The sequence below is a fragment of the Triticum urartu genome, chromosome 3 (assembly GCF_003073215.2).
Source record: "Triticum urartu cultivar G1812 chromosome 3, Tu2.1, whole genome shotgun sequence".
Lineage (NCBI taxonomy): Eukaryota > Viridiplantae > Streptophyta > Magnoliopsida > Poales > Poaceae > Triticum > Triticum urartu.
The window spans coordinates 157,556,177-157,570,079 of record NC_053024.1 but is presented as its reverse complement, the minus strand read 5'-3'; the positions used below and the strand labels follow the sequence as shown (position 1 = coordinate 157,570,079).

General features: G+C 47.0%; 1 protein-coding gene across 1 annotated transcript; it reads right to left on the bottom strand.

Annotated features, from left to right (window-relative positions):
* Window positions 1-2,297: 2,297 nt before the first annotated feature.
* Window positions 2,298-4,896, bottom strand: LOC125548210. The gene is made up of 3 exons (XM_048711875.1): window positions 3,528-4,896; window positions 2,763-2,914; window positions 2,298-2,653 (listed from the first exon to the last, which is right to left on the bottom strand). The coding sequence occupies exons 1-2, from the start codon at window positions 4,887-4,889 to the stop codon at window positions 2,882-2,884; spliced, it is 1,395 nt and encodes a 464-aa protein (XP_048567832.1). The 5' UTR covers window positions 4,890-4,896; the 3' UTR covers window positions 2,298-2,653; window positions 2,763-2,881.
* Window positions 4,897-13,903: the final 9,007 nt, after the last annotated feature.

Below are 13,903 nucleotides of genomic sequence, written 5' to 3'. Positions count from 1 at the left end.
TGTTTATTCATTTCCTCCAACTTATTTGTGCTTGTTATGATCTCTTTCATGGTATTCTTGAACACAACTATGTCGACTCCATTATTATTTTTATCTTTCTCACATCTCGTTTTGGGTGGCCTCTTCGCAGTGATGCTTGGAGTCGTGTTGGGATTAGGATTTGGGACTTCATCAACATCATCATTGGTATCGTCATTGTTGTGCACTTGTGCAGCCCATGATGATTTAGCCTTCTTCTTTGGTTGGATTTGCGTCATAGTTCATGTCCTCCACTTCTCATTATTGGGGAGCAAAGCACAACAATGGATCAACACAGAAGACTTGCCTTTCGTCTCCCTCTTCTTGTAGAATTCGTTTGTGTAGCTGTGCTATGAAGTTCAAAATTTCACATTGACAATTTGATTGGAAACAATTCATATATATTTTTTTAGTAAAATATACTCACCAACATGTCCTCTGTGACTCCACTAGATTTGGCACGGTCCACTTGAGCCATATAACCAACCCAACGGTTGTAACATTCCTGAACTTTTATCCATCGATGTGCAAGGGTCTTAGTCGAGCAATCGATGGAAACAAACACATTACGATGATAGTGATATGCAACATAGTTCCACTATGTCTTCACTTTGATCGGTCCCTTGTATCGGATCAATGCTCACACCGTCCCATGGCATGCCCAATGCATCATCCTCGTCCGTGGAGAAGTTGCTATCCCCTACTCCATCTCTTTGTTTTGGAAGCCTAAAAACAACTTGATCATCCTCACCCCTCAGACGAAGTGGACCAAGAAATGTCTCTATTTATGTCAACATATGATTATTGGCTACATAATCCCAAATATGAAACTAATGTGCCTTGCATATTTCCATGTAAAATAATGGTTGTGTTTTCTAAAAATTAAACAAATGAAAAAAATGCATCCCTTGTGTTTTGTTGTACACCTCCTTGGTGTTGTACATGTTGAAGTCCTCATCGGCATCAGAGAAGGGGGGCACGTCCGAAGGCATTTGTGTGACGGACGTTGATGGAGTTGTCGTGAAGGACGGTGGTGGGGTTGCGGGCGCGGCCGTCGTCGCCTTCTTTGATGCTCATGGCTTCGTTGCCTGCTCGAGGGGGCACCAACGAACGATGACACCATCCTCCCCCACGGTGCCGTTACGGATGGACCACTTCCCTACCGGATCGCTTAGGCTAGGACGACGACGAAGGACAAGGGTGGAGGAGGCGGGCCCGCGGGCGTCACGAGGGGAGCGGCGGGCCGTAGGGGAGGGCGCTTGTGAAGACCTACGGGGGGACGGGGTTGACGGTACAGTCAGCAACGGCACACCGGCTTGCGGCAGTAGATGACCGGACAGGCTGCTTCCCAACCAGACCGCCTAGGCAAGGACGAAGGCCAAGGGTGGGGAAGGCTGGTGGTCGGTGTTACGGGAGGAGTGGCGGTGAAGACCTAGGGGGCGGTATAGTCGATGGTAGCACACCAACGTGTGACAGCGGGAGACAAAAAGGGGTGTGGAAGAAGGTTGATTCCCGCCAGGATTACGAAAAGTTAATGGAGAAGATGTTTTTCCCTAAATAGTGGAAAAGTATGGCCAGTCATACAAGCCCCCAATATTATTTGCGCCGCGCGTCGGTCGACGGATCCTTTTAAAAGATCCGCCGGCTCGGCAGCAGTTAGATCTAGAGTTACCCAACGTCCAACATCATCCTCATTATTGCAACAAGGGTAGTGTTGTGGAATTTTTTTGCAACAAAGCTCATGTTGCAGAAACCTTTTGCAACATCAACATAGGTGATGTTGCGGATTTTTTTTTTCTTTACTATTTTTGCAACATGGGTGTTGCGGAAAAAAAATTCACAACACAGATGATACTGCAGAAAAAGTTTAAAAAAAAAATTCAGCTTCATTTCTTTTGCAACATGGGTGTTGTTGCGGAAGGCAATTTTGCAACACACATGATGTTGCGAAAAAAATTATAGAAAGACACACATAAAACACGCGCCACGCAGAGAAGGTCCACCGGTTGAACGCAAAGCTTTTCCCATATTATTTTGCGTTTTGAGACCTGTTGGAGCTGTTTTCTAACCCAACTCCTCCAATATCAGCTTTTTATTGGGAAATGGCAATCCGTTGGAGATGCTCTAATTTCCAGCTCCTTCGGCAGCATGCATGCTTATTTTGCATTCCCTTCCTCGGGTAATAAAGCTCGTGGTCAAGCAACAAGCTCTCACTGCTGTCTTCTGATACCAGATAAAAATCAAGAGAAAAGAGAACCAATTTTGAGGATGGTCAACAATGCAAATAGCATACAAGGCTCAAACCGATGATCAACACTAAAAACTCGAGTGAAAGGAAGAAGCAATAAATCACTGAAGAGCTTCATATCATTCGAGCAGATTCAAGGGATCACTTGAAAGTCTGGCAGCATCACCATCAACCAAAACAACACTACTCTGAGTATCAGCATTCCATCCGAGGAGGAATACAAACTAAGCGACTGATTCCATTCACCATCTTACAGACCAAAGACGACATGTTAAGCTACTTTGCGTCTCAGCGAAGAACTCCGTGACTACTAGAGCAGGCATGTCACCAGAATAGACCATATCATATCCCATGCGCTCCACGACCTGAATTCAGTACTAAATTCACCTGGATCAAAGGAAATTTGGGCATAAGAAAACTTAGTACTACTAGAGTTGCGTGATGTTCGAAGAGAGAGCACCAAATCATAACAGATCCATGTGAGAATTTAGCTCACCTAGGAGACAGTTAGCCAAAAACACTTGCTGCTTCATGTTCCTCCAATTCATCCTATGAATGTCTTGCTGGTAAGTCCCTCCAGGGGGTAACTCCCATGTGGAGATTTGTCTTTTGCAGTCAAGATTGGATCATTAGACCAGTTAAGCATCCCTTGAGAAGTTGAAAGACAAGAATATTAGTCAATACAGAAGAGACATTCGATATATTGTACATCAATCATATGGAAAAATTATGATGGCACAAAACAGAGCTATATATGGGGAAAAGTACTGACTGTCTAGTCCGATGATACTACAACTAATATCTTACATACATGTATCAATTAAGCACCACAATGACATGCATTTTACCATCAAGGAATACATCAGCATCGACTACCATCAAGGCATACAACATCGTACACAAAACATACAACCAATTCCGACATGTGCATCACTTCGTGACCTCGATCCAAGGTAAGTGCAGCCTCTAAAGCCTGCCTTGCTTAAGCACAACAGAGATAGAGATTTAGATCTATAATCATTAACCACAAACCCTCGTCTTTTATAGTGCGTGAACTATCAACTAGTATGTCAGTTATAGGCGAATACTGAATACCTAGCCTAATAGGCTAAGATAAAGAATCCGTGCATTTATCACTTAACATGCCTGTGCAGACATATTTGTTTGGAAAGGAGGATCAGTCCCCGGCAACTTGTGCAGACATATGCAGATGGAATTCAGTTCTCCTAATTGGTTCGTGATGAATGTGATGGGAATTAACCTGGTGATTGTTGTTGTGGAAGCCTCCAGCTCGGACGAAGCGGCTGGCGACTGCGCACCTCGGCGGCGCAACCAGGTCGTAGAGCTTGCAGTCCACAACCTTGCGCGCACGCACGTCGACACCGAACATGTGCTTCTCCAGGAAGAAGTAGACGACGTCGGGGTTCTCGGGATGGATGAGTGCGAGCGTGGGGATCTCCACGGGCAGCCCAGTGGCCTTGTAGCTCTCATCGGCCCAGATCTCACCAAAGCTTACCTCGTGCTCCAGCGTCCACTCCGTGGAGTCCGGACCAGGCAGCGTCCACACGCTGATGTTGGGAGTGCCGCCGATGACACGGCCCATGTAGTAGGTGTCGACGAACCGCAGCTTGCCGGCGCTCACCCCCACGCAGCGGTACATGTCGGACTCTCCCCAAGCTTCCCTGGACCGCAGCACCCTGTCCGGCGGGAGCGGCACGAAGCGGAGGGCCGGGTCGCTGGCGAAGGGGTCGCTGGTGATGACGCCCCATGTGAGGTCGACCCACCAGAGCCTCCCGTGGTGCGAGACCACGCCGATGGGCGCGAAGATGCGGCGCGGGAGCGGGTAGTGGACGCTCTTCTCGACCCACTTCCCGACCTCGGACGAGAAGGAGAGGAGCGTGGCTTCGTCAGTGCCCATGATGGGGCGCAGCTCCGAGACCATGTAGTGGCCGCCGCCGCCAGGGGAGGCGATGAGGCCGAGGAGGGCCTGGTGCATGATGTCGACGGGCTTGGGTTCTGGGAGGCGGAACGCGGAGCCGGCGTTGGCGTCGAGGACGAAGTAGCGCGGTTCGGAGTCGTGCCAGTGGACGCCGGGACCGTGGGGACCGTCGGTGATCTCGCGGGTCCAGGGGCGGCCGAGGGTGGCTTGGAGGAGGAGGAGGCCGGAGGGGTCGGCGGCGAGGACGAAGGGGAAGTACTTGGGAGTGACGGGCTCAGGGAAGAGGCGCGGGGAGACGGTGAGGATGGAGACGCGCGGGGGCGGGGTGAGCGCGAGGGAGACGTCGGCGCCGTCCGCGGGGGGCGCGACCCGCGGGATGCTGCCCAGGACGGCCCACGACGACGACGCCATGTGGGCCTGTGCCCGCGACGGAGCGGCGAAGGGCGACCGGCTGAGTCGCTGGTGCGGTGAGGCGGGGAGGGCGGCGGCCCGAGCCGCGAGCAAGCGAAGGCGGCGCAGGGCTTGGGACGCCATTGCGGTGGATGCGGGAGGCGACGGAGGGGAGGATGGGAGAGGAGGTGGCGAAGTGTGCGAGGGAGGGGGAAAGTGTGGTGGGTGCAGCAGACCTGAGCAGGTGCAGACCGCAGAGGCGCGGCAGCCTTTGAACGTCTGAGGAAGGCTCATCTCGCGGGTAAACGATCCGCTGTGTTGGTGTACGCGCCTCTGCTGTAGCCTTCTTTGTCTTTCTCCAAGAGAAGAATGGCTATAGCCTTTACATGAAACATGATTGAGACTGAATTTTCAAAAGTGTATAACATTGCGAAAATTGCTTTTGGAGCCGAGCTCCATGGGGCCTCCTTTTGCAATTCATCAAATTCATATCTCTATGTTTCAAAAAATTGTGAAAAATACACATATACATGGACACACAATGTACATGTGTGTAAATTTTCAGGACAAAATACGTTGAAAGGAGGGCCGTGCAAAAAAAATATGAGGCTTTTCAACACATGATACTATTCATTCTCAAAGTCTATGAATTTGTCTTTTTCACAAAAGTTGCATTTCGAGGCACTCGCACACAAAAAATTACACACATATACATTTCATACTTGTATACTTGCATTTTTTAGACTTTTTAAAAACTGAAAAGTAAAATTTAAAAAAATTTAAAGAAAAAAAATCAAGCTCCATGGAGCTTGGTCACCAAAATGCCCCACTACATACACTGATGCTATAAAATCACACTGAAATTTAACTATATAATCCAACAAGTAAATTTGAAAAATTGTATGTGGAACCTATGAAATCGATCTAAACGGTGTACTCTAGGAATTATACTTGTCTATTAACATAAGCACCTCCTACATTTCTCATCCTAGGAGTACAATATCCAAAAGCATTTTAGGCCATCTGCGTGAGTGTAATGACAGAAAAAACTACCTGCGAATGAAATTGGTAATACTATCATGGCGGCAAGCCCGACAAGCGACCCGTGGCTGAGGGAGTCCTGGACTAAGGGGTCCTCGGGCGTCCGGCCTGTTAGCCATGGGCCGGACTGATGGGATGTGAAGAACACGAAGACCGAAGACTGCCCCGTGTCCGGATGGGACTCTCCTTGGCGTGGAGGGCAAGCTGGGCGACCAAACATGTAGATTCCTTTCTTTGTAACCGTCCTTGTGTAACCCTAGATCCTCCTGGTGTCTATGTAAACCGGAGGACTTAGTCCGGAGAGGGGAGATATATTCATTACCTTAGCCATACAAGATAGACCTCTAGGGTTTAGCCATTACGATCTCGTGGTAGATCAACTCTTGTGATACTCATATTCAACAAGATCAATCAAGCAGGACGTAGGGTATTACCTCCATAGAGAGGGCCCGAACCTGGGTAAACATCGTGTCCCCTGTCTCCTGTTACCATCGACCTTAGACGCACAGTTCGGGACCCCCTACCCGAGATACGCCGTTTTTGACACCGACATTGGTGCTTTCATTGAGAGTTCCACTGTGCCGTCCTCAAAAGGTTCGATGGCCCCTTCAATCGTCAACAATGACGCCGTCCAAGGTGAGACCTTCCTCCCTGGACGGATCTTCGTGTTCGGCGGCTTCGCACTGCGGGCCAACTCGCTTGGCCATCTGGAGCAGATGGATAGCTACCCCCCTGGCCACCAGGTCAGATTTGGAAGTTTGAACTACGTCGCGGACATCCGTGGAGACTTGATCTTCGCTGGATTCGAAACCGTGGCAACCGCTCCTGGTCACCCCGATGGACATGACCTAAATCTATCATCGAACCGCATCCAGGAGATAGCTCCTGTAACCGTTCTGGCTTTAGATCCAGAGCATACTGCGCCATCCAAGGACCGGAGGCTCAACCCCACCACGGAGGCCACAGATTCCCCGGCGTTGGAGCCGCACATGGATTTAACCTCACACGATAACTGTGTCTCCGGAACTCCGGACTCGTTTCCGCTAGTAAGTTTCGAACCGTGTGAGTTCGCGGACGCCGAACTTGATCGTTTATCGATCTTCGAATTCAGCGCTGCAGACATCTTCCAGGACTCGCCTTTGGGCGACGTGCTAAACTCATTAAACAACCTGTCCTTGGCGGGGGACTCACATTCGAACTATATCCGGTTCAAACTAGAAGCCGATGACAGGGAATTTCGCTCCCCACCCGCCACCCACTTTATAGCCACTGTTGAAGACTTAACTGACATGCTCGATTACAGCTCCGATGACATCGACGGTATGGACGATAATGCCGGAGAAGAAGAGGCCCAAGACCCGCCGTTCACCGGACGTTGAACGGCCACTTCCTCGTACGATGTGTACATGGTGGATGCACCAAAGGAGAATAGCGGTGATGACAAAGAAGATCCAGTTGAGGATAAACCTCCTGAGATACAATCGAAATGCCGGCGTCAGCGGCGCCGCTCTAAGTCACGCCGCAGTAAAGATAGCAACACCGGCACAGGAGAAGATAGCAACACTGGCACATGAGAAGATAACACTCCGGAAGGTGCCGAAGACAACGAAGACCCCGTTGACGCAGCTACCGAACGAGATGAACGGGAAGATGGGCAGGTTAGCCCTGGTAAACAGGCCACGCACGAGGACTCGGAGGACAGTAATTATCTTCCGCTCTCCGAGGATGAGGCGATCCTCGGCAATGAGGATTTCATCGTGCCTGAGGAACCTCTTGAGCAAGAGCGCTTCAACCGCCAGCTAATAGCCACTGCAAGGAGCCTGAAAAAGAAGCAGCAGCAGCTTCCAGCTGACCAAGATCTGCTCAACGATAAATAGACCGACGTCCTCGCAGCCGAAGAATACGGCCTCAAGCGCTCGGCCAAAATCTACCCGAAGCGCAAATTACTACCTCAGTTCGACGACGAGGCGCCGGAACACATACCACCATCGCACAATGCGGCTGACCGGCCACCACGTGGATGGGACAAAGCGGCAACTCAAGCCGAACACCAGCCCGCCCCGCCTCATCACAAAGTCAGAGGTAAATCAGCTCACGGTCATACATATGACCTTCGACATGACCTGAACAATAAAGCAGGACATACCAGATCGATCTACGGATCGCGAGGACGTGCCCCGACACGCGACGACGGCTACCTGCTCGGACGTGAAAAACCTAGTCATGCGCGGGCCAAAAGCTGCAGATGGACCCCATCGGAGCTACGTCGCGATACGACCCGATATAGAGGCGCTGCACACCCTCATTGCTTCACCGACGAAGTCATCGAACATGAATTCCCAGAAGGGTTCAAACCCGTGAATATAGAATCATATGATGGCACCACAGACCCCGCGGTATGGATCGAAGACTTCATTCTCCACATTCATATGGCCCGCGGCGATGACCTTCATGCCATTAAATACCTCCCGCTAAAACTCAAAGGACCAGCATGACACTGGTTGAACAGCCTGCCCGAAAACTCTATCGGCAGCTGGGAGGACTTGGAAGAAGCCTTCCTGGATAACTTCCAAGGTACATACGTTCGACCTCTGGACGACGATGACTTAAGACATATAGTGCAATAGCTCGGAGAGTCCGCCAGGAAATTCTGGACCAGATTCCTAACTAAAAAGAACCAGATAGTCGACTGTCCGGATGCCGAAGCCCTAGTGGCCTTTAAACACCGCATCCACGACGAATGGCTCGCCCGCCACCTCGGCCAAGAGAAGCCAAAGTCCATGGCGACCCTCACGGCACTCATGACCCGCTTTTGCGCGGGCGAGGATAGTTGGCTGGCCCGTAGCAAAAACAATGCAAGCAACGCCAGCACCCCTGAAGCTAAAAATAGCAATGACAAGTGTCGACGCAACAGGTACAAACATCAAAATAACAACGACAACACCGAGGATACGGCGATCAATGCCAGATTCAGTGGCTCTAAGCCTGGTCAGCGGAAGAATCCGTTCAAAAAGAACAATTCAGGCCCATCTAGCCTGGACCGCATACCCGATCGTCCGTGCCAGATTCATTGCACCCCAGACAAATCACCCAATCATACCAACAGATATTGCTCGGTTTTTAAACAGGCCGGCAAGTTAAATGCCGAAAACAAGGATAAGGGATCGCAAAGCAAAGACGATGACGAGGAGCCCCGGCTGCCGAACACGGGGGGACAGAAGAAGTTTCCCCCTCAGGTCAAAACGGTGAACATGATATATGCTACATACATCCCCAAGAGGGAGCGCAAGCGCGCACTCAGGGACGTCTACGTGATAGAGCCAGTCACCCAAAAATTTAATCCATGGTCGTCATGCCCGATCACTATTGATCGTCGGGATCATCCTACCAGTATCCGTCACGGCGGTTCAGCCGCACTGGTCTTGGACCCAATAATTGATGGGTTCCACCTTACGCGAGTCCTGATGGACGGTGGCAGCAGCCTCAGCTTGCTCTGTCAGGATACAGTGCAGAAAATGGGCATTCATCCATCACAGATCAAACCCACAAAGACTACCTTCAAAGGAGTCATACCAGATGTAGAGGCCCGCTGTACGGGCTCAATCACGCTCGAGGCTGTCTTCGGATCTCCGGACAATTTCCGAAGCGAGGAATTAATCTTCGACATAGTCCCCTTATGCAGCAGCTATCACGTACTGCTCGGACGGACCGCATTCGCCCGATTCAATGCAGTGACACACTATGCTTATCTCAAACTCAAGATGCCCGGTCCACGTGGTGTCATAACAGTCAATGGAAATACGGAACGCTCTCTCTCCGTACAGAAGAGCACACAGCTACCTTAGCAGCAGAAGTACAGATCGGCCTTCTCATGTAGAACCTTAATTCGGCTGCCGAGCCCACGGACACCGTCAAGAGGGTCCGAACTACCCTGCAGCAGGACAACTCAGCTCGTCAGGAGCTAGACTAGCAATTCGGCCTCCGTCTCAGTCCCAGTCAAGTAGTGGCATTCATACAACACGTACATAACTACGCACTCAAAATTCCATGGGCATTGATGGAGGCATAGCTAGTTTGTGATCCACAGTACGGCTCAACCGACACCGGATACTTACATACTTTCACTTTTATTCGTTTCCTTTTCAGGTTCCAGTCCCGCAGGCCCCATCGGATGGTGATACGTCTCCACCGTATCTATAATTTTTGATTGTTCCATGCCAATATTCTACAATTTCCATATAATTTTTGGCAACTTTTTATACTATTTTTGGGACTAACATATTGATCCAGTGCCAAGTGCCAGTTCTTGTCTGTTGCATGTTTTTGGTTTCGCAGAATATTCATATCAAACGGAATCCAAACGGAATAAAAATGGACGGAGAATTATTTTGGAATATTTGTGATTTTTTTGGAATAAAATCAATGCGAGATGGTGCCCGAGGTGGCCACGAGGGTGGGGCCCACGGCCACTACAGGCAGGCGCGCCCCCACCCTCGTGGGCCCCTCGTAAGGAGGTTGATGCTCTACTTTGGCCACAAGAAATCTAATTTTTGGAAAAAGATCTGGGCGAAGGTTTCAACCCAATCGGAGTTACGGATCTCCGGATATAAAAGAAATGGTGAAAGGGCAGCAGAACAGAACGCAGAAACAGAGAGAGACAGAGACAATCTGGGAGGGGCTCTCGCCCCTCCCACGCTATGGAGGCCATGGACCAGAGGGGAAACCCTTCTCCCATCTAGGGAGGAGGTTAAGGAAGAATAAGAAGGAGGGGGCTCTCTCCCCCTCGCTTCCGGTGGCACCGGAGTGCCACCGGGGGCCATCATCATCAGCGCAATCTTCACCAACAACTTCACCGCCATCATCACCAACTCTTCCCCCCTCTATGCAGCAGTGTAACCTCTCTCTTACCCGCCGTAATCTCTACTTAAACATGGTGCTCAATGCTATATATTATTTCCCAATGATGTATGGCTATCCTATGATGTTCGAGTAGATCTGTTTTGTCCTATGGGCTATTTGATGATCAAGATTGGTTTGAGTTGCATGTTTTATTATTGGTGCTGTCCTATGGTGCTCTCTGTATCGCGCAAGCATGAGGGATCCCCACTGCAGGGTGTTGCAATACGTTCATGATTCGCTTATAGTGGGCTGCGTGAATGACTGAAACACAAACCCAAGTAAGGGGGTTATTGCGTATGGGATAAAGAGGACATGATGCTTTAATGCTATGGTTGGGTTTTACCTTAATGATCTTTAGTAGTTGCGGATTCTTACTAGAGTTCCAATCATAAGTGCATATGATCCAAGTAGAGAAAGTATGTTAGCTTATGCCTCATCCTCAAATAAAATTGCAATAATGATTACCGGTCTAGTTATCGATTGCCTAGGGACAAATAACTTTCTCATAACAAAAAGCTCTTTACTAAAACTAACTTAGTTGTGTCTTTATCAAAACAGCCCCTACTTTTTATTTATGTAATCTTTATTATCTTGCAAACCTATCCAAAAACACCTACAAAGTACTTCTAGTTTCATACTTGTTCTAGGTAAAGCAAACATCAAGCGTGCGTAGAGTTGTATCGGTGGTCGATAGAACTTGAGGGAATATTTGTTCTGCCTTTAGCTCCTCGTTGGGTTCGACACTCTTACTTATCGAAAACTGTTGCGATCCCCTATACTTGTGGGTTATCAAGACCTTTTTCTGGCGCCGTTGCCGGGGAGCAATAGCGTGGGGTGAATATTCTCGTGTGTGCTTGTTTGCTTTATCACTAAGTAATTTTTATTTGCTGTTCTTAATTGTTTTCGATCTTTAGTTATGGGTAGGAAACGCAAAATACCAAAATAATTAGTTGTACCTACTGAATCAATGGTTGAAGAACCACTCAAAATCTATCACACTGCTGAAGCTTATTACTTGGATCATCTTCGATCCCTATGTGCTCGTGCTGAAACCCCAACTAGCTTAGTTGAGGGCAAATCTTTAGATGAGCATGCTTGTTATGTGCGACACCGGATATCTGAAAAAGGAAAAATGTTAGTGTGTCAAATTCATTGTTTGCAATGCTATGCTTGGAATTTATGCGAAATATATGATATTACTTGTTGCTCTGAAAACCCTAAGAAACACCTTCCCTATCAATGTGAGTTTAGTGATAATGGAATCTTATCTTTGTATGCTAAGGGTGTTTATAGTTACTATGATGTTCAACAAATTGAAGAATTTGTTGCTTTCAAGGGTGCTTATGAAATTGCTTCTTTCATTGAAACGTATGATGCTACTCTTTAAAAATTTGAAAATTTTGACATACTTAAATATTGCTATGATAATTATGCTTCTAATGCCTATGTTGAACTATATATTGAGGACTACCCCACTGTCCAAGAAGAGACTAATATTTTACAGGAGTCTATGGAGGAAGAAATTGATGAAACTGTGAGCTCATTGGATGAAAAGATGAGGAGGAGAGCGAAGAACAAAAGGAGGAAGAGCGGATTAGCTACCCGTGCCCACCTTCTAATGAGAGTAACTCTTCAACTCATACATTGTTTAATTTCCCTTCGTGCTTATCGAAGGATGATTGCTATGATGATTGTTATGACCCCGTTGATTCTCTTGAACTATCCCTTTTTGATGATGCTTGCTATGCTTGTGGCCAAGATGCCAATATGAATTATGCTTATGGAGATGAACTTGCTATAGTTCCTTATGTTAAACATGAAATTGTTGCTATTGCACCCACACACGATAGTCCTATTATCTTTTTGAATTCTCCCGACTACACTATACCGAAGAAGTTTGCACTTATTAAGGATTATATTGATGGGTTGCCTTTTACCGTTGCACATGATGATTTTGATGAATATAATATGCATGTGCTTGCTGCTCCTACTTGCAATTATTATGAGAGAGGAACTATATCTCCACCTCTCTATGTTTCCAATATGATAAAATTACAAGAAACTGCTTATGCTATGCATTGGCCTTTACTATGTGTGCATGAATTGTTCTGTTATGACATGCCGATGCATAGGAAGAGAGTTAGACTTCGTTGTTACATGATATATGTTACTTTGTGCTCACTACTAAATTACAAATCATTGTTAATTAAAATTGTCTTTGATATACCTTGGGATCCGGGCGGATCCATTACTTGAGCACTATATGCCTAGCTTAATGGTTTTAAAGAAAGCACTGCCAGGGAGACAACCCAGAAGTTTTAGAGAGTCACTTATTTCTGTTGAGTGCTTTCATATAGTTTTAAAACAATAAAAATAAAGAGGGGAACCCAAAACTTTTTCAAAAAGGAAAGTGAAAGTGAGAAAGACAAGCATTGTTGAAGTGGGAGAGCTCCTTGAACTTTGTTCATGCTCACGGCAACTTTGTGAATCTTGATTATAGAAACTTACAAAAATAATTATCCCCTTGTACAATTCCACTGTATTATAAAAATAATGTGCCAAGGTTTGCCTTTAGGATGTTTACATTTGCTTGATGGTTTGTACGGTGCAGGACAGAAACTTTGACTGTAGTGCGTGATTTTACATTTTTAGCTGGAACGTAAAATGGTTCTGATTCTTTTTGACTGTCTTTCTATACAAATTGTTTATTTTTACTAATTTTGGAAGAATTTTTAAAGTATCAAAAGTATGGTGAATGTTCATATTTAGACAGACTGTTCTATTTTTGACAGATTCTGTTTTTGATGCATAGTTTGCTTGTTTTGATGAAATTATAAATTTATATCAGTGGATTAAGCCATGGAAAAGTTATATTACAGTAGACACAATGCAAAAACAAAATATGAATTGGTTTGCAACAGTACATAGAGTAGTGATTTGCTTTATTATACTAACGGATCTTACCGAGTTTTCTGTTGAAGTTTTGTGTGGATGAAGTGTTCGATGATCGAGAAGGTCTCGATGTGAGAAGAAGGAAGAGAGGCAAGATCTAAAGCTTGGGGATGCCCGAGGCACCCAAAGTAAATATTCAAGGAGACTCAAGCGTCTAAGCTTGGGGGTGCCCCGGAAGGCATCCCCTCTTTCTTCAACAAGTATCGGTATGTTTTCGGATTCGTTTTGTTCATGCGATATGTGCAATCTTGGAGCGTCTTTTGCATTTAGTTTTCATTTTTCTTTTATGCACCATGCAGGTATGAGATAGTCCTTGGTTTATTTGTAGAATGCTCTTTTGCTTCACTTATATTTGTTAGAGCGTGGGCATATCTTTTGTAGAAAGAATTAAACTCTCTTGCTTCACTTATATCTAT